Source organism: Parasteatoda tepidariorum, chromosome 8 (genome assembly GCF_982258835.1).
Source record: "Parasteatoda tepidariorum strain Cologne lab strain chromosome 8, Ptep-v5.0, whole genome shotgun sequence".
NCBI lineage: Eukaryota > Metazoa > Arthropoda > Arachnida > Araneae > Theridiidae > Parasteatoda > Parasteatoda tepidariorum.
In genome coordinates, this window is record NC_141762.1 from 6,505,614 (window position 1) to 6,528,453 (window position 22,840).

The following is a 22,840-nucleotide window of genomic DNA, read 5'->3' on the forward strand; positions in this document are numbered from 1 at the left end:
CATAATTAAAATAGATTGGGAGAGTGTTGGATTAAGGCTTTGGAGCTGTCTTTTCATCACGTCATAATATAAAATGTCAAATCTGCTTTCCTTTGTCAAAATTTTTTGACTATGTGTTATTTAGATTGTTGTAAATAACTTTGATCGTTGTGCTCGATTTCGCGTGCAGGTAGTCGGGCTGCCAAAGCAGGGGAGCCATCCCCTCTGCAGAGGATCAAAATTGTGATGGTATGTCTTCGGATCATCCTCAGAGATGCTTCCCAGACCGCCGCCAATAGCCCATTGTGCAGCTCTAGTGCGACGTAAATGAACTACAACAACAACAACTTTGATCGTTGTAGAGAAACTTTGCTTTTATTTCATTTAAAAAAAATTAAAATTTAGCTGAAAAATTACTTATTTTTTCTTTCTTTTTTTTAAGGAAATAAAACAGTTGATGGTTTGCCGTGTAAAGCTGATGGTCAAAATTCGTCACTAGGGGTCAAAATTCCGATCAGTTCTTACGTCTAAGCTTGAAAAAACGCACCTTCAGATATCATTACAATTGGGTATAATATAAAAAAAAACACAACTACTTCCACTTAGTAGGAATAACATTTACTATGACGCAATGCTAAATTCTATGCCACTATCCACATAAATGCCACTATCCACATAAATGCCACTATCCACATAAATCAATTAGTAATCAAAAATCGAATATCAATTACTTTTCTTTATAATGCAATAAAATCTGGCGAGCAGCTATTTAAACGATCAAACACTTCGTTTGTTTATTTGTGGCTTGAAGTTAGGCTCGCAGAAAATGCCGTTCATGGGTTAAATTTAGTAGGAATAACACTACCTGTGACGTAGGCTATAGTATACCCAATTGTAGTGTTTTCACCATAACACGTTCTTTCAATCTAAATTTCAACGAAAGAAACAAAAGATGAATTCGGAAGACAACGAAAGCTTGCTATGATGCTTCCCAAGGAATAACAAACGGTGCTGTTTCACACAAATATAGTCAAATAACGGCACTCAAAACATGGCTAATCTTACACTTTATGCTTTGATATTAATTTTGTTCAATTTGTTTTAGACTCACTACCTGTTTTAATTTATAAATTACAGAAAACTCTGGTGAATGGTAAAATTTATGCGTAAATTTAAACCCAAATCACAATAATAAAACTTCCCAGAACATTAAGCCTATTCACAGATCACCTCGTAAGCATAACGTGAGCGGAGGGATACACCGGAAGTTTTCTACATTCCGTCCGGTCTTAAAAAGCTTCTTATTATTTACATTTCAGTCAACCATCCATTCATATTAATCGATTAAAATTTTAATTATTCCGTAGTATAAAATAAGAGTCATATCAGTGTGTCTTAACAATTAAAAAGCATAATATTTTTAAGATAAAAACGTTTGAAGTTTCGCATACTTCTGTCTCAGGGACATCGTTAATGTTTGTCCTCCTTAGTATTGAGATATTGTAAAAATTTCCCTCTTAATATATACAAATTTCATCCTTCCTTCCCCTCTTAGAAATTGAATGCCATGCTTTGTCTTCTTTAATAGAATCAAATTATAACTGGTTTTTATCGCTATCGATAGAAAAAATATTTGAAATCCTCCTTTACTTTAAATAAATTATACTTAGTCTCTAATTCTTGAAATAAACCTCTGAACAGCATTTCTTTAGAAAATGTTTTGGCTAAAGAAATATTTCTTTTAAAAAAATATCGAAAGATTTAAAACTCTTTTTGCTTTATTGTGTCTCTGCATTTTTATATTTCAATATTTTGGCTTGACCTTTTCCAATTTTTTTTAATCATAACCAGCGTTGAAAAACCAACCCATTATTGTGACTACGATTATGTGTTCCACTCCGTAGCCTTGCAGTTTTGAACCCAACCCAGAGGGAGCTCCTAGATCAAGCATTATTGGTAGAAAGTAGATTTTTGATGGAACTAATCCACATTTGAGTAAGAGGAGAAAGAAAACCAAGAAAATCTCTCATGGTCAGCCCGTCACTAGGGGGATTTACCGCTGTGTATATTTTACGCCAGTTGCTGAGTTTTATGCATGCCGGAAGCAGAATTCGAATCAACATCATTGTGACATCATTCCCTCAAACGCTGTGTAGAACGTTTTGGAAGTAGCGAGTTCGAATCCCACTCTGATTGTATCTTCTTGCTGTCTTTCTCTGAATTATGCTAACTGTTCTCCTGCATGACAAAGGTTTTTAAGGCTTACTTATGTATTTGTGCATGTACCAATAAATAAACTCATTGGGATATCCGTCTCTTTGTCGATCACGGTTTTTTTTTAAAAAAAAATTTTTTTTTTTTTAAAACTGTGAAAATAGTTTGAGAAGCAAGTAAAAGTAATATATTTTATGATTTATGCATTAGTATATTATTATAATATATTACTTTGATTAATACATGATTTTAAGAAGCAAGTAAAAGTAATATAAATTTCTTTCCTGTTATTTTTTGTCAGTATGGATTGAGCTGCACAATGACCCTTTAAGCGCCACATTCGGTTTGCACCCTAAATTTACACATATATATTTTAAACACATAGCAACAAACAATGCAATAATTCTTAACTTTATTTTGGATCAGATAAGAATGCACATTTCTACAAGTGATTATTCAACATTAAATGACTTAATGTAATATTTACAGAAAATATGCAGAAACATTATTTGTATGACTTATTAATTATTTAATAATACCATTTATTTTTATGGAAAATATGAAAAAATTTATATATATATATATATATATATATATATATATATATATATATATATATATATATATATATATATATATATATATATATATATATATATATATATATATATATATATATATATATATATATATATATATATATATATATATATATATATATATATATGTATATATATATATATATATATATATATATATGTGTGTGTCTTTTTCTTCTTTTTTTTTGAAAGACTTCCATCTTTTTGCTCATTTTATAAGACTCAGAGAAAATATGGGAAAAAGAAAACAAGAACGTCCATCCCATTCGCTTACTGTACACTTTTTAAAGCAGAAAATTTGAGTTGAAACGAATATTCGCAATTGAAGTGATTTTTAAAAACTGTAAGCGCAATCATAGGTTTATTGTTTAATTTCTTTATTTCTATTGCCTCTATTGCCAACGTAAAAGTTTATTCACGGAAGCATCACCCACCATTTTCAATTGCTTGAAATTGTGAAACGTTTTAATTGATATTTTAATTAAATCGCTTTTCTGTGAATTCTGTTTCTTTGTCTCTCTCTTTGACTGAGAATATAAAAAAAGTCCTTTTTTTTAGTAGTTTTGTTGCAAAATTTGCAACCAGTGAAATGAAAACTTTAAAAATAATTTTTTTTATTTCTTCGTTGTAAAGGGACATTCTCACTCGATGCGATTCTACACAACTCCAATTACCATCGACAGAGAATCGAATTGGTGAAAAGAATTCTCGCACAAAAAAATCAGGCTCTCCTTCTCTCTGGATAGCCACTGGAGGGGCGTGAATCGCATTTATTGAAAACGGTCCCCCAAAGAGAGACTCGTGCATTCAGTTTCTTCAATAAATGACTTCGGGTTATAAGGAGTTGACCAGCAATTTTAGCCTAACACCACAAAAGTCATGTTTTACTGTCCTTTGTATTCCTTGAAACATGGATTCAACTGACGTTTTCAACTTTTTGTCCATCCACGCTGTTTCCTAAAATGTTTTTCAATATATCGAGAGGAATATACACGACTTTGTAATCAGTCTCTTCTTCTGTTTCCGTATCCTGCTTCGAGGTCTCTTTAGTCGGATGCCCATTTGTTTCAGCAACCTTTGATCGCTGATCACTCGCTGGAAGATGACCGTAAGTTGGTAGATCGTGTTGATTTTTGGGCGTGTAGTTTGTATCTTTAGATGAAGTAGTATAGTATGTTTTTTCGTTTTCAGTCACAGCTTCCTGCTTGTCATCTACTGCCACTGAAGTGTAATCAATCTGATGCGGTTGTCGGTTTTCCTGTTGGGAATGGCTAAAAGAACCAGTTTGGCTTTGATACACAGACAAATCAGGTTGTCCAGCGTAATGATGAGTAGCCGGAGTGCTTCCCACTGATCTTTGGTTCTCGTAACTACTGATCAGATCTCTTTGCCTTGGGTGTCCATCGAGATTAGGATTGGAGTTGACAACGTAAGAGTAATCGAACGAATGCTGTACTGGCACAGTTTCTTGCTTGGGTACTTCGGAACTCTTATAGTGTATCTGTGGGTTATTTGTCTCAGAACTGTAAGTTCCATCCTGTGATGCTTGGACAGAAGCAAAATTTCTTTCGTCATGGACGTGTCCCACATAATGTGGGCTGGCTTGAAAGGAATTAATCGGTTTTACAGCTTTTGGCTGCTGAGGGTGAATCACCAAAGATTGTTGTTGAATACTGGCAGGATTAGGCTGAGCTTCTTGAGGATTCCTGTGGTACGATTGATGATTGAATTGCACTGGTCTGTTAAAATGCAATTCAGAACCACCATTTTTGGTTGCAACGTGTCCACTTTGTGGCTGTAATATAATAGACTGATATTGAGGGTTATAGCTGATCTGTGACTGTTTTGTAGGATTTTCTGTTTGTTGAGAAACTGGATTGCGTGCTACGTGACCGTTTATTTTATTATAGTTATTTTGTCCGTCTGCAACAACGCGAGAGGAAACTTCTTGCGTGTTGGGAATGCTTCCCTGTAAGTGAATCCCTTGAAACGGATGCTTGGGGTCAGAACTTTCGGTATATTGCTGAGGGACTACAAACTGAACTTGGTTTTGGTTCTGCTGTCCTTGTTGTTGATTGTTATAAGTGTAAAGCGGTAAATTTTGAACAACTTGCGCACTATGCGAACCTGTTTGTTGTTGAGAAGCGGGAGCTTTATCTGGCACTTGTGCGTAAGAAATTCCTTGAACAATGTAACTCTCATGGTTTGGAAGCTTCTTGAGTGGACTCTCCTGATGGACAGAACCTTGTTGAGTGGGGATGTCTTTTTCCTGCTGTTTGGCGAGAACATTGCTGCCAATCTGAGAAGCGAAATTTAGAAAATTAACAACATGCTGTTTTGACGGAAAATGATGAGCGTTTAATACGAGATGTTGCTGACTAGGGTTATTTCTTTGGCGCTGGAGCTGAAATTGGGATGAGTGAATAACTTGAGTGTTGATAGGACTGCTTAAGTGAATGGTATCGGCGTTCCGTAAATGTTTTTGTGATGCACCAGTGTAAATGGTGGCGTCGGGCATCTTGCTCTGTGTATGAGATGGTGGTGTCAAAGAAAATTGGTACTGAGGAGAAGTGTCTTCGATGACCGTAGCATGAGATTTCAGAACTTGCTTCGACATGAGGGGAGTAGTGTCGCCTAAGTACTTGTAGTTAATGGGACCCGGCTTTTGCACCATTTGACCATCAGGCATGAGCACAATCGGGATGGACAGGTAAGGCATCTGTCTCGAAGCTGATGTTGTAAGAGGTGTCCTCACATTCCTAAATCCTTGATTTCGGAACGGAAATGGGAATTGTGCTGTTATCAGAGGAAATGATGCTACGAGAATCGCAAGAACCTAAAACAAAGATATGAATGTGTATAATTAAATATACAGTTTTGCAATAACAACAAACATTATAATTTGGATACTGCGTTTCAAAAATGTTCTCTTTTTTTCAATACTTTTCAGAGAAGAGTAAACTATTTCAATATTGACTCTGATTATCAAATATTCATTGTAGCTTTTCAAAAGGAATAATAGCTTAACTCAAGAAAGGAATAATAGCTTAGCTCATAACAGCTTGAACTTTTCGAAAGGAAAAGAAAACAGTTGATTTAACGCGTGGATAAATATCAGAAGCCCTCAGAAAGAACGAATTTAAAAATTAAATCAATAAAAAAGGGAATAGATAAAAATATAACGGTTCGCTGCCGTCTGCTGGGGAAACCAAAACAATTATTCTAACCAAGCTTAATTCTTACGAAATTCAACAGACGGTACTGGAAATAAACCATTACATTAAACTTTATGTGTTTATCATTGTATGTGAATCAAATAGTAAAACTTTAAAAGTACTATTTAATCCATCAAATCCGATGTTAATGATTAGAAGTTTCACATTCTGTGTTAACAATTCAGTTACACTTTTTTAAACAACTTATCAACTTAAACAACAACTCCGCTCTTTATGCAAACTTCATGTGTTTATTGTTCAACGTTAATTAAGTTACGGTAACTACTTTAATTAAATTCATTCTCTCCATCCATTATGTTCATAAGCTTTATGTGTTTATAGTTAAATGTAAAACACTGACAAAAATTACTTCCTACTAAATTTCTCATTACCCCACTTTGCAATTTGATGAAATATACTAGCCTAAATATTTTAAATTCTATTTTGTTAATACTAAAAATTCAACTGGTTGTACGAACTCAGGTTTTGAAACAATAATCGTCATTGAAACTTGAATAAATACGTGATTTTTAGAAATTCAGATGATTATACGGTTAAGTGCACTGAGTCAGCGAATGATAAGAGTGATATTTAGATGTTTTTATGTGCTAATCGTTTCGTATCTAAAACATCAAAAGGCATTGGTCTGAAACTGCTTTTCATTGTTGTCAGTGCACTCTTGTTCGCCAAAATAAAATAAAATAAATAAAAATTAAAATATCCTTAAATAACAAAAAATATTCGAAAATCTTTGGTAGTCACTAGTATAAAATTAATGAGGTGTTAATACGGTGTTTACCTACAAGAGAGTGTTAAAAAATTACGTAAGCATCTAAGAGGGAGAAATGGGTTGAGGTTTGCTTAATTCTGCTAATAAAGAAGTGTATGAGAAATCCTTAAGCAAGACTCTAAAATCCGTTAACATTTAATATTTTTTAGATAAACAAATATATGAAATAAATGTAAAAAAAATATTTTTTGAAAATTTTACAGTATTAAATATTTTAATTTTGGTATAAGAGTTATATTTTAAAATTTTTTTTATTTTACAACCATCATTGAACAGCCGACAAAATTATGGGTTTATGACTACTAATGTTCAACTCCGTAGCCTTGTCATTTTGAACCAATCCAGAAGACAAGGAATCTCCTGGATCAGTTGGATTTGTTTTGGGAACATGTGGCACTTTGAGATTCTACAGATTTACCGTGCATCAGTCACCATTTACTACACGGGCAGTCTTCGGCCGGCAAGGGACGAACCCACGACCTCTTGGACATGGGCCCAGTGCCCTACCAAGCAGGCTGTCCTGGCCCAAGAGTTATAATTGAAGAAATAAAAAGTTGAACAAAAAACTCTTCCAAGACTTTCATAATCTTATAAAACAAATTCTTAAATTTTGTATTACGCAAAGTTACATCCTTTATTTGAATTGAATCCCAAAAAATTCTTGAAAATAATAATACTATAGTAGAGTTAAACTAAAAGCGAAGAATGCCGCCTCTTATTTTCGTATTCATGGGAGAGGCGTTGCAATTGGCTTTTTATTTATTTATATATTTATTTTTGTGACATGGGGGAGTCCTCAAGTACCAAAAACATGATTACGTAATATTTGTGCAGCCTTTAAATTACTTATTTATCGCTTTTTCAACGGTATTAAACAACATTATTTATTTATCTTTCCTTTTAACTACTTACTATTCGCAGTTTATCTTTGAATTTTAGTAACTATTGAAAAAAAGTATTGTTTTTTTTAATTATGTTATAAAATTATCACATGATTATTATTTTTAAAGCACCATTTTACTATGAAGATGATTAGTTACCATTTCAAAGCTTTAAAATTAATTATTATTTTTTTAAGTAGATATATTTGTTATAAATTTCACTTAAAACTGTGCTGAGCCAACATATGCATTCGAATAATGAACGCGAAATAAATATTTAGCATTGACTTTAATTTTCTCACTGTTGGTAAGTATTGAATTTGGTAAAAAATATTTAACAAGTTTTTATGGAAACCAAAAAGTTACAGAAAACGAAAAAGAAGAGAAAAAAGAAAGGAAATAAAGAAAAAAGGAATAGAAAAAAGAAAAAGAAGAGAAAAAAGAAAGGAAATAAAGAAAAAAGGAATAGAACAAAGAAAAAGAAAAAAAAGAAGGAAAAAAGAGAAAGAGTTTAAAAAAAAGTGAAAAAAAGAAAAAGAAGAGAAAAAAGAAAGGAAATAAAGAAAAAGGGAATAGAAAAAGAAAAAGAAAAAAAGAAGGAAAAAAGAGAAAGAGTTTAAAAAAAGTGAAAAGAAGAAAAAGAAGAGAAAAAGAAAAGAAATAAGTCTCTGAATGAAAATGTAGAAGTAATTTGTGGAACAAAATCGTTGTTAATACAGTAAACCAGCGGTTCCTGACTTTTTCGGGCCATGGAACCATTAAATAATCAACCTTCTTTTGATGGAACCCAGACTTAATAAATAAAATTAATTAGTAACTGTGAATATTCTAACTGAAACAAAAGACTACAAATTAATTTGAATGTGAGGAATCGATTTTTTATAGCAGTTTTAGAATTAGGTTAAAAGTCTCGTCGTTAAATTCACAGATCTGAAGCGGCTTCCAGTTATGAAATTGGATTATGCATAAACTGAAATTGGATAAAATAAGCTGATTTATGGTTTTTGAAGAAAGAAACTGATATTAACCACGAGAACGGTTATTAGTGATAAACAACTCTCAAATACTAAAATTAAGTTATTTTGAATTGAAAAACTAGATGAAAAATAATTATGCACTATTTGTAGTAGTATCTTTTAAGTAATTTATTTAATACATTACTGTCGTAAAAAAATATGTTGTTTTTTTAAAAATTTCGCTATGATTTATCATTGCATTTTGCATAAATAATTTCATAAGAATGACCAATACATTAAATAAATTGTGGATCATAGGTTGGTAACAAATAAAAAATCTGGTTTCAGAAAATCAAACATGGTTAGAAAAAAAAAGCCTAACTCTTGGAACCCCTGTCAAATTTCTAGGGAACCCTACTGTTTCATTGAACACCTTTTGGCAATAAATCATTTTAATACTTTAATCATTTTAATACTGAATACTTTTTAATTCAAAGGTCACAATCTGTTTATAGTAAAAAAATAACTTCGAAGAAATCGTGAAGAACCCCCCACCCACGACAACGATACAATTGAAATATAATTCAGAAAAAAAAATAATTTCCGTAAATAAAAACGATAATAATGCAATTAAAGAAACAATTCAGAATAAAAAAATATTATTGAAAAGAAAAACAGTCTTATAAGACTAGCTAAAAGTGGCTTAACATTTTCTAAGTCAGCTGTTCCTAAACCGTTAGGCTTCACGGAAGGGTCGTAGGGGTCCTTAAGATTCGAACTTTTTTAAAATTAGTAAAATATTTTGTCTCGATATCGAAGCCTAGCGGTTTTAATGCTTCTGTAGCAACTAGATTAATATAGTATTGTGGCGTAATTAACACCTTCGCCGCTCGGGCATGAGTTACGATAAAAATATTTTTTTCTTTGTTACGCATGTTTTTATTTTACCTTATATGAAATAATAACCCTTAACTAAACTTTCTCTCTATATTAGAAAAATTAAAATGGCAAACGTTGTTTTAGTTATTCACTTCAACGTCCCATGTTGTTTCGTTGCGCGAAATCTTTTAGGCCTAATAGGGCTTAAAATTATGAAGGTGAGTGTGGGAAAATGCACAGGGAGCACGCTGGAATAAAAGAAAAGTAAATACTCGATAATTAGTTTGAGAATTATTAACTGTTAAATTTGACGTAAAAAATACCATGCGGACCTCTTTGCAGGCCACGGGAATGGGAGTTGAAATTAGGTATACAGAAAATGTCATTTTTCTTTATGAACATTACAGAGTTTTTTCTTGTTCTTCGAAATTCCAATTTTTTTTAAAAAAGTTACTTTTAAGTGTTTTATTTGCTTATCGCTACATTTTGTTTTGCTGAGAAAAATCTATAAGACTGTGAGATTCTACTATTAATTCGAGGTAGAGTTATCAACTGCTAAACTTGGAAGTAGAAAAACTTTCTTTGCCGATCTACTTAAATCAACTGAACTGCGCCCGCTGAAATGCAAATACTGAGTTGAATGATAAAATATTGAAAAGGCTCCTTTTCATCGCAATTATGATTTTCATTATCTAAAATTAATGATTTTATTTTATACTAGCCGCCTAAGGCGGCCAGCTGTCCGCCACGCTGAAGGTTTTCACAAATAAAGTTTTTTAAAACGTAGCAGGAAATCTGAAGATTAGTGGACAATTAAAGTGTTCCTGTCCTGCAATTTTGTCTTCATATCCAGTTCTGCTGCAGATGTGTTATAGCTCTTGAGGATGTTTGAAATTATATAGCTACAACGCTTAAGAAAAAAAAAACTAAAATGCTAAATACATGAAAAGAACACGAAAACGAATAAATGTTTTATGGTATCAATTTCTATTTCTATATAATTTTTTATGGTATCAAATTCTATTTCTATATCTGTTACGTCAAGCACTCAGGTATTATAATTTGATCTAGTTGTGCTTGTATAATTTTGATCTAGTTGCGCTTTCTACGTCATTTTGTTAACATCGTTTGGTTTGTTATTTAACATCGTTTGGTTTGTTATTTCTAAGTTAACTTTCAAAAAATTGGCTGGCATCAGCATTTTTATTCTTTAAGTTGCTTATTTTTTCTTTTGGAATTCGTTCCTTTTTAGCAAAATGTTTTTCAACCTAATCGAATTCTTTGCCGACTGTTCTCTGTATATATAAAGAAAATAAAGTAAATATTTTTAAAGTGTTGTGAAAAGAATTTTTAGTTGTACAAAGTACTACAATATCGCTACAAAAATTATCGTCTTCGCTTAAGAAAAAAAAAATAGAGCGTGGAAAGAAGAAGAAAAACTTATTATAACAATTATGAACAGCGACAAATATATCAAAGCGAAGCGTTCTATTTACGTATCGAATATGTTGCCACATTTTTAATACAAAAGTTAAACTTTTCTCCACTTTAATAAATGTAAACTAATGCGAACTTTACAATTAAATTATTAATTCCTTCGTATATCATTGGTTTAAGTTGTCGAAAATTAATATTTCAATTGTAAGGTTCGCATTAGCATACATTTATAAGAGTGGGGAAAAGTATATGCATTTTTTAATAGTTTTTTGAATATTCGCGATCGCAACGCTCGAGTACGCCGTCTAGCGGGAGCCTGTAAATATCGGACATTAATTTATCACGTTTTCATTTAGTTCCATCAAAGTCATTGACTGAATCAGACGCCATTTTTAGCAGCAAATAAGAAACAAAATTTCCCTAAGGAAAAGGCCGAAGAACTTGAAAAAAATCTCCAGAATATTAGTAAATCTTTCAGGAACAGAACACGCCAAACATTTGAAGAAAAATTCCTCAATAATATTTAATTTCTATTATCAACAAACTTGCAACTGATGACTTCCGATTTCGGATACTGTTACAGATGTGTGTATTAAGGTAAAATGCATTTCTTCTGTCTTCAATTTATTACGAATTAAAGTGAAGTCAACATTGCTTTCGTCATTCCAGTGAATAAATATGAATTCAGAACATACAGAATTGTAATAGTTATAGCATATTCTTCTTCGTTATAATATAGTATATATTTCTGTATCCATATAATTCGGAAAACAACAATAAAAAATTATCCAAGTTACTTGAAATAGTGCCATTTGTGCTGATTCTTAATTAATTTAAATCGTTTTCTTGGTAAGTTTTTTTTAATTTTGTAAGAATAAGTTCAACTAGAATTCAGCTATTCTGTTTTTAGCTACATATTCAAATTCATATCAATTATAAAATTTTGCTGTGTAGTATGTTATCTAAAAGTAATGAAGGGATAAACTATGTATCTATTATTTGAGAATAATGTTTTCAAACAAGGAACATATCATTTTGGAATTCTCCGAGAATTATAAATCAGGTAAGTGCAATGATTTTTACAATAAAAAATTTGCTTGTAAATATTTTTTTTTCATTTGATGATGGTTCTCTACAGAATGGTTTTTTACGTCTGATTAAGAACTATAAGAATAATAAAAAAAGAAACAATATGAAAGTTTTTATTTCAATGTTAATAATTCTTAAAATCGTTTTTTTTATCCTAAGAATTCTTTATTTTCCGTTTTTTAGTTTATAATTTTTTGATAAAAATTGTTCTCAAAATACTTTTGAAAAATTAAATGGTATAACATTATGTGTTTATGTATACTTCTTGTATATTCCAATGTTTGAAATAATATGATTCAGAAAAGTATGGAATAAAAATTCGGTACTTACGACGTATTAACGCCACCGCCGCTACAGATTTGGCGGTTTTTAAGTGCCGCCAATCTACACTTAAAATTTTTGCGACAGTTCATAAAATAAAACACTTTATTTAAAATCAAAATAGTTAGTTGGATTTCGGTGGAAAATGAGCCGATATAGAGTTTAGCATAGATTCAAAACAATCATATCGCCATATGAACTCTGATGAATAAGATTCCAAATGAAATAACATTTCCGAAATGTACGTTTGCCAAGATAAAGTTTTATGTTGTGGGAATTGGTACATTTTCGTTTTTTCGGTAAAATATTTCCCTCCTGAAAAAATAAAATTGCATCTTGTTTTGTTTTTGGCAAATCCCAAAGACGAATATTCGTAGCACTAAAAATGGCGACAAAAAAGAATTGTTTTTTTTTGTTTTTGTTTCGTCAGCATTCTTTATTTTACGTTTCTTAGTTTCTAAATAATGATTTTTATTGAAACTTGAAATTTTTTGATAAAAATTGTCAAAAAACGTTTACAAAATTAAATTTCATAAAATTATGAGGCTTATGTATACTTTTTGTTCATTTTAATTTTTGAACTAATATGATTCTTAAAACTATAGAATGTAAAGTTTAAATGGGCCTTTCATGTTATATCATTAAATTTAGTAATAGTATTTCTCGGGCATTAGGTTTTAACTCTTATAAGAATATACATATTTTTTTCTGTTAATGTACAAATATTTTTCCGATGTGTTTTGGATATTCCTTCTCTAATAAAAAGAGATACCATTTTGTTTTCGGTTGTACAAGAAAGAAGATCAAGCATTTTTCTTTTTTAAATTTAATAAGCCACATTAAAGAAGGAACGTTGCAATGCTACACGCTACATTAACGACGTCTCCAGAGTAACTGAATGACGGTTCATATGGAAATCGCAGGTAAGCGTCTCATACAACAACGCCCCCTATAGTTCGTTGCGATCGCGAATGGCTCTTTGAAGACGAAAAAGCAGACGAAAAGCATAGACTTACAAAATGACTGATAACTAAATAACTAATCCAAATTTTTAAAAAAGAAAAAAAATACTTCTTCATTATGTCAAAACACAATTATGTGCCGAGTTTCGTGCCTGGGCGAGGCTTCTGGGGCGATATATTGTGATTACAGACACACACACACACACACAGCCGCTTTTATTATTATGTATATAGATTATAACCATCGTTGCGCAGCGGACCCAACTTTTTGGGTTTACGAGTGCTAATGTTCACCTCCGTAGCCTTGTAATTTTGTACCCTATTCAGAAGACAAGGGAACGCCTAGTCAAGCAGTGAGATAAATCTTGCCTCCTTGGAGCAAATTTTTGATGGAACTAATTCGCATTTGCGTTACACGAAGAGGAAAACTATGAAAACTTCTACAGTTAGCCTGACGGCAAGGGTACTCTAACTCATGATCCGTCTACCACTTAGGATATTTTACGTCAGCTTTGTGGTCGGTGTGAGCCGAGTGCGAAATTCGTATCGACCAGCCATTGCTGGGGTTCGAGCCCGGTTCACCTCATTGGAAGGTGGGCGTTGTATATACCCTGAGGCATCACGACTCTACGTTATTATATTAAGCAAAATTCGTTTTTAGTAATTCATCCCATCATCAGAATAAAGTTAAACTGTATTCAATATCATCATATGCTATTGCTTGACGACAGATGAACATTCATAACTTATCTAAATGAACTAGTGCCTACAGAACTTTAAGGGCTATAAAAAACTTCACTTCACAGTATCTATATTAAAGCTTCCAACTACTGAGGCAGTTTTAATAGGGTACTTGCAAGAAGAAGAAGGAGATCACGGATACTCAAACATGTGATCTATGTCGTCAGCGCAAGCTGATAGTTAATAAGCAAAATGGAGTGTTAAAGCTGAACTAAATTTCTCCACATAAGTTAGAATGTTAATTGACGTGAAGTTAATTACAGCTCCGTATCGGACATCGAATTTGTTGAATTATAAATATTCTCATCGACATCTTTTACTTAACTTAGATTTATTATTTGTAATCGAGGATGCATTTTTTTGTGTATCTGGCAACTGTGATACATTATTAGTTTGTTCATGTTCTACATTACTTCTTTCCTGTATTTGTGTTAAGTGAGAAATATAAAGTGAAAAAATTGAAATCTTTGGGAAAAAATATAGAATGTGTCACTTGAGAGAATTGATACTCGACGGGCATGAATTACTCGAAATAGAATGGAAAGAACAGTTGCTAACGTAAACAAATACCACCTTTCAACAACCAATCAGGATCGAGATACCCACACTGCGTCACTTACAGGTATCAAATATATCAACAAATTATACAGTATACCTATATTAGTATATTTGGTACCTATTAAAACTGGACTAATTACCTTAATACTAATTAATACTAGTAGTGTCTATTACCAAACTTAATTATCATTGGCGTTATTAACAGTAAGGCGATTTTTCATGTTTCTTCAAAACGGACAAGGACCAGTTATCCAGTGATTTTGCTTTTAAAATAGCTTATTTTATCCTTTTAATTAGTACTTATTACGATTTAATTGGTACTTTATAGTATCATTGGCTTCAAAAATGGTACATAGCGCGTTTGTTTACTTTTATTCTAAATGAATTGGCATCGTTCTTCGATAACTTTGTTTTTTAGCTCAAAGCTTATGTTTCTTATTTCAATTACTATTTATTACCAAATTTAATTAAGTATCACTGACTCCAATAATTGCGCTGACACTTTTTACGATTCTCATGAAAGAATTTGTACAATTTCTTTAGTAATTTTGCCACTTATTGCATTTTTTTCCCCTTCATTGATACCCATTACCAAAATTCATTGTCAATCATCATTGTCATCAATAATAGCATCGCGAATTCAAAACTTTTCGTAATTACATCGGTAAAATTTCTCGATTAATTTTGCCTTTTAGTACGTAGTTTTTTTAATATCAATTAATACATATTACCAAAATTAAACAAGCATCATTTTTGGCAATGTATGAATCGCAATAAATTTTTTCCGTGAACGAATCATTATTACTTTAAATTTTATTTGGCGGCTTATCAGTACGTAACTTATTTTTTTAATTTCAATTACCATTGACTTTAAATTGCTTAAATTCATAGAAGCGCATTTTAAAAGGGTAACTAGAAACAAAATATGTACAGGGTCACTGACAAGTTCAGAAATATTAATTTATTGACTCAGTTTGCGTATGATCATTGAATTGGCCACTTGCACTTTGAAAAGAAGAAGATCAAATATATCCACACACGTGACCTATGAGGTCAGCGCCTGCTGATCGGTTTAAAAAAAAAAATGGCGTGTCAAAGTTGAGGTAAGTTTTTCCTCATAAGTTAGAATGTTAATTAATGTGAAGTTTATTAAATACAACGCCGTATCGCATTTTGAATTTGTTTAAATATAATTCTTTCTTAGATTTATTATTTGTTTATATATTTTATTGTAACACGTAATATATTTTTGTTTTGTGTATTTGGCAACTTCGATGGATAATTAGTTAGTTCATGTTCTACATGTCTTCGTGCCTGTCTTTGTGTTAAGTAAGAAATATATAGTGTATAGAATGTATCACTTAAGAGAATTGATACTTGATGGGGTAAATTAACTCGAAAAAGAATGGAAAGAACAGTTGCTAACGTAAACAAAGCCACGTTTTAACAACCAATAAGGCTCGAGATACCCATACTACGTCACTTGCAGCTAATCTATTACGTTGGTCATTTATTTAATTTGACATAATGAATAAAAAATAATTTAACATTAAAGTACGTGCAGTAAATTGCTTTTTTTTTAACGATAGCTAAAAGATAGAAAACAACACTAATGTTATCGTTAAAATAAAATACATTTTTTCCTTCGCTTATCTCGCTCGTAGTAGAATGTTCGACATTGATCTCGTGCTTCGAACTACCAGCATGCTAAGTTATATATATATATATATATATATATATATATATATATATATATATATATATATATATATATATATATATATATATATATATATATATATATATATATATATATATCAGATACTCGTTAAAGTGAAAAGAAGATCCTTGCTGGAATAACAGTGGCACTTATGTACACTTAACATAAAGTTATTTATTTCTTTAAATTTTTAAATTTAAAAAATCAGATAGATACAATTAAGCACTAAACAATCCATTAAAAAACAATAATAGAAGGAATCAAACGGTTTAAACTATTAATTCAATAAAAGAAATTAACATAATATTAATAATTTATTTTTCGATATCTAATATATCAAGTTGATACAATCAAACAATAAACACATTAGTTGATGGAATCTAAAGACAGATTTTAAATAGATCAATTTTTGGACTTTAACGTTACAGAAACTCTCATTGCTTTTAAACTATTAGTCCTAATAACTTAATTTTAGGCTTATTTAATTTACCATGAAACAATGCATAGGATCAAATACATCGCTTATAAATATCTAGCAATATCAGACTCTTGGATTAGCATAAGTATAAAATTATACTTCCTATGCATTAAACTTTTGCAACTTTGGAACTATTAAAGCCAAATCAACTTTTTAAGGTGAAAACGTAAAAGAAAGAAAGAAAGAAAGAAGCATATGAATTTATACCTCATTTGTCTAGATAATTGCTCCTGACTCGCAAATAAGTATAAATCAAAACTTTTACTTTAATACTACATGCTTGCAAAATTCCTTATAACTTTTAAGCTATAAACTTGGTTTTAGAGTCTTTCCTGTACTGTTATTATCACGTTTTTTATTTAGTCTGATTTCTAAATTGAAAGTTTTTCTGTTATTATTATTATAAGAATAATACAATTCTACGAAGAATAATATATATATTCTAATAAAATTCCGATTTAAATAAAGTTATTTAAATTGGTGTCTGACCATATTAACGGTTTTACAATTGTCATTTTTGATGCAAATTACATTAATATACTATTATGAATTACTGTTAAAGAAATTCGTCAAATGATTTAGAACTTAACTTTCAACTTCATGTACTAAGTGATAAATGCAAACATTGTATTTAAAATACATCCGTCCGTTTGGTAAGCAAAATAATATAATAACAAAAAAATATCTTAACAGTATCATAAAGGGAACATTTGGACGTGGGAAGGGGAGAAGCAAGTGTTCTTTTTAGAGCATATAAAAATATAATATTATAATTGAATCAACTATAATATTATAGTTGAATAATTTCATTTGTTTTTTGCCAAGAAACAATTATTGCAAAGCAATCATTGGGGTTGGTAAGTGTTAGCTACTTTAGTTTAAGTGTAATTTTATATGAGAATTTCAAAATTTTGAATGTTTTCCTAGTAATAAAATTTCTAAAAATTCAAAATTTTTATTTCGCAAGAACAGAATTATTTGAACGTTTTTTCAAAAATTCGAAAATTATTAAATTAATTTACAAATAATAATAATTTTAAATAATTAAAAAAAATTGCATTTGCTTCAAATTATCGTTAAGTTTTACAATTGTGTGCTATTCTTTTTTAAAATTAACTCGAGGAACGTTCAAATATTACGTAAGCATGGTTTTGGCAATTTTGTATATCCCCTCTCCCTTCGTCGGCTAATTGAAAAAAAAAGCTTCCTTTGCTTACGCAAGAAATCCCAGTCCTTGTTTTTTGCTTTTACCTTGACTCTTTTTTCAGTAGTCTAATTTTAGCTAAAATTTAAAAGAAAGATGTCACTTAGCACAAAACAAAATTTACTTTTTAATTCTTTATCTAACATTTTGAGTAGAAACTTCTTTAGGAATTTTTTGTGTTTACCTTCTGTGGTCGAAACAATTGACATTTTAAACTCTTTCCTGGCATTTTTTCCAACTCTGTCTTTCCCTGAATTTATTTCCATTTCTGAATTATTTTTTTTTATGTGTAATTCTTCTGTTTTTCTATTTTTTTACAATAATGAAAATAAAGGAATTTTAGTGTCGTATGTTAAGCATTATTCAAACTTCTCCTTTTCCTGGTCAGCAGGAATAAGTAATTAACCAAACATTTGTAAGGCACTTTGAATAGTTCAGAAATATAATACACAACAACTGATATTAGCACTAAATGGTGATAAGAGGATCATCATAATAATGTCTGCTTAATCACTCAAAGTAATGTTTAATTTATTCGCCTAAAAGAGCACTAATATCTTAGTGCGGGGAAATCAGACCGTTAGATAAAAAGTTTTTTCTTTTCTTATATATACCTCTTATATGAACTTAATACTTGTCTTGACAACTTAAAAAAATATATATTAATCAAATGAACAACATGGTTAATTTTTCTGGGTCCACAATTTATTACTTTATTTCAGAGAATTAATAAATATCGGATAAATATAGCCAAAATTTAAAACTCAAAAGCAGAATAAAGATTAAAAACTATTCCTTACGGATGTTTCATTATTATTTTTTTATAGAAATAGACCAAAAAAAATGTAAAGTTGAAATAAAGTGAGATCCAAGAAATTTTCTACCAAGCACACAAAATTTTTATACTTTAAACTCTTTTATTACTGTTGCTTTAATTCAAATTTCTAAGTTAAAAAATTTTTACTGCCCTAAATCTCAATATTCTTAGTATAATTTATTTATCATAATTTCTCATTCGTTAAAATTTTTTTAAAAGTTGTTTTAACTCACATTACAGTTGTTTTAATTCAAATTTGTCCAACTCCAATATGTGTATGAAAAAAGGTTTTTTATTTTTTTTTTTTCATTTTTATTTTATTGATTTATTTATTTATGTATTAATATTTTTTACCTATTAGAGAACTATGCAAGTAAAGCAAATTTTTCAGTTCCAAAAACCAATTTCCTAATTATTATATTTTTTATTCATTTATAATCTTCCTTATATGTAACATATAATCGGTGATTTACATGTTTTAGATATTTTTCCTTAAAATGAAAAACTATCAAGGTCTATTTTCAAGCAAAATTTTTAACTGAATTTAAAAAAAAATTAAACTAACCTGCATTTTCAGGAATCGGTGAGATTCAAATGTTGTGGTGCATATAAGTTACTTGATCAATGTGATTCAATAGATTACTGTTGTGCTCGAATGTCCCTGACCTTCGAATAAGCGGTTACGGTCAAGGTCCTCTTCTTAAATAGCATGGGTTTGTCGTAAGTTGGTTGAAAACCAATAAGATTACTTTTTCCCACTGACCCTTATTTTAATAACTTAGCCCTTTCCTTCCAAAAGTTTTGTTTTCTACCCTGAAGCGACCAATTCCTCTGCAGCTCTCTTGAATGGATCGTTCTATATCTGATAATGCCTTTCTTTCTTCTGAAAGTACTTTCTATTTACTTTTAACATCGCTAATACTGCTCCACAGATTGTTCACCTTTTGTTCGAACAAAGCTCTATAAACAATCAAACGAAAATATAAAGTTTCAACAAATTTATGACACTTACAATAGTGCTATTCATAAGATAGTCCACCTTTTGTTGGAAACAAGTATTAATAAAAATGAAAATTTTGAGATATTTTTAAAAATTTCAATAAAAAAAATTACATTTTTGGCAAATGCTGCCCATAGGATTGTTCACCATGAGTTGGAAACAAGTACTAATAACAATTATTCTCCCAAAAAATTCACAATTTTAAGATATTTTTAAAAATTTCAAAACAAACTACATTTTTGGCTAATGCTACCCATGGGATTGTTCACTTTTTGTTGTAAACAAGTAATAATAAAAAAATTATTCTCGAATGAAAAAAATTTTTTAAGATATTTTAAAAAATTTCAACAAAAAAAATTTTCATTTTTGGCTAATGCTAATCAAGGGATTGTTCACCTTTTGTTAGAAACAAGTACTAATAACAATTATTCTCCAAAAAAATACAAATTTTTAAATATTTTTAAAAATTTCAATAAAAACAAATTACAATTTTGGCAAATGCTGTCCATAGGATTGCATTGTTCACCATTTGTTGGAAACAAGTACTAATAACAATTAATCTCCAAAAAAAAAAAAAAAAAAATTAAGATATTTTTGAAAATGTCAATAAAAAAATTACATTTCTGGCTAATGCTTCCCAAGGGATTGTCCACCTTTTGTTGTAAACAAGTATTAATAACAATTATTCCAACAAAAAAAAATTATAATGTTTTCAAAAATTTCAAATAAAGAAAATTACATTTTGGGCTAATACTACCCACGGAATTGTTCACTTTTTGTTGGAAACAAGTATCAATAACAATTATTCTCCAATAAAAATACAAAATTGAAAGATATTTCTAAAAATTTCAACAAAAAATAAAAAAACTTTTTTTTTTGGCTAATGCTACTTACGGGATTGTTCACCTTTTGTTGGAAACAAGCATTAATAACAATTATTCTCTAATAAAAATACAAAATTTTAAGATATTTTTAAAAATTTCAACAAGAAAAAAAAAACAATTTTGGCTAATGCTATCCATGGAATTGTTCAGCTTTTGTTGGAAACAAGTACTAATAACCATTATTCTCCAACAAAAATGCAAAATGTTAAGATATTTTTAAAAATTTCAAAAAAAAATTACATTTTTGGCTAATGCTACCCATGGTGTTCACCTTTTGTTGGAAAAAAGCACCAATAACCATTATTCTCTAATAAAAATACAAAATGTTAGGATATTTTTAAAAATTTCAAAAAAAAAAAATTTTTTTTTGGCTAATGCTACCCACGGGATTGTTCACCTTTTGTTTTAAAAATATTTTTAAAAATTTCAACAAAAGAAAACATTTTTGGCTCATGCTACCCATGGAATTGTTCACCTTTTGTTGGAATCAAGTACCAATAACAATTATTCTCCAATAAAAATACAAAGTATTCAGATATTTTTAAAAATTTCAAAGAAAAAAAAATTTCATTTTTGGCTAATGCTACCCATGGGATTGTTCACTTTTTGTTCAAAGTAAGCTTTAGAAACAATCGTTGGCGAACAAGAAAACAGATGTAAAAATAAACTATTAAAAATGTCTTCAAAAGTATCGATTAAAAGTTGCACTATCCGTAAAGCTTAACTTCTTATAAGATAGTTCACCTTTTGTACGAATAAAGTTCCAGAAATAACCATTCTCAAATAAAAATATGAAGTTAAAAAAAATTATTAAAAATGTCTTCGAAAATTGGTAATGCTACTCAAGAAACTATTTACTTTTTGTTTCAAAAATCGAAAGTTCTAGAAACAATTATTCTCATTATTCTCGAATAACAAAACCTTTTGTTTTGTATCATGTTTATCGGATATCTTTTGTTTTGTTATGATTGTAGAAATAAAAAATTTCTTAAAAAATGTGTCCTATTGATGACTTTCCTTGGAAACAAATGTGCTCAGTTACAGCTGTGTAGATAACCTGTACTATCAGTTCTGTGTCTTTAAAATGTTAAAGTTTAACAAATCGCCAGTTGCGTATGAAGCACTGATGCGTTTTTAGTCGGATAAAAAACTGTCTGCTGCATACATTCACCGGCTGATTTGGGACAAAGCTTCCTACTGGAATGCTTGCAAGAAATTTTGCTACTCCATGACAATGTCTCTCTCCACAGCTCAGTCCTGAGTTTTATTGGACTCTTTTCTGATTGGGAAATTTTGGACCAGCCCTCCATACAGCCCAGATCTTGCGCTAAGTGATTTTCATCTTTTCTGATGCTTCAGACATCATTTTGGCGGCTACCAGTACAACGATGACGAAGACGTGAAAACGGTCGTGACCTCTTGGTTATCGGAGCAGGCGGCAAGCTACTATGAAGAGGATATTCTAAATGTAGTTGTAAGGTATGATAGGGTGTTTAAAAAAACTTGGCGACTATTTTGAGAAAAAGAGAAACGTATGCAGAATCAAAAAATAAATTTGCTTCACAAATTTCTTTCATATGGTTTTTATTTTTAAACGGCCCTTACTTAAGAAACAGCTCTCGTACAGTTTTAAGCGCCTTTTGAGTAAAATGTTTTTCACTTTTGTTGTTTTAAGAAGAAGCCATATCGCGGTAGATACTATTTATTGCAAATTTTATTTACTTCCACAGCAAAATTTAAAATTTAAAGTATAGAAAATGTGAGTTCATGCAAAACCTAGAGTAAGCCATAAAATTTCAAATACTTAAAAAAAAAAAAGAAAAAAAATGTGAAACTTCATGGCTGACTCTAAGTTTTATTTTCATAAATATTTCTTTTAATTTTTATAACTGCCGTTGAACAGCCGACCCAATTTTGGGTTTACTACTAATGTTCAACTCCTTAGCCTTGTTATTTTAAACCCAATTCAGAAGACAAGGGAACTCCTGAATCAAATAGTGGGCGAAATATTCCTTCGTGGAGGACCTTTTGATGGAGCTAACCCGCATTTGCATCACATGGAGGGGAAAACCACCCAAGGTTAGCCAGGTGGCAAGGGGACTCTAACCCATGATCC

At 30.4% G+C, this 22,840-nt stretch overlaps 1 protein-coding gene across 1 annotated transcript; it reads right to left on the reverse strand.

Annotated features, from left to right (window-relative positions):
• Positions 1-2,961: 2,961 nt before the first annotated feature.
• On the reverse strand, positions 2,962-19,502 carry LOC107445406 (uncharacterized). The gene is made up of 2 exons (XM_016059792.4): positions 19,406-19,502; positions 2,962-5,628 (listed from the first exon to the last, which is right to left on the reverse strand). The coding sequence occupies exons 1-2, from the start codon at positions 19,409-19,411 to the stop codon at positions 3,709-3,711; spliced, it is 1,926 nt and encodes a 641-aa protein (XP_015915278.3). The 5' UTR covers positions 19,412-19,502; the 3' UTR covers positions 2,962-3,708.
• Positions 19,503-22,840: the final 3,338 nt, after the last annotated feature.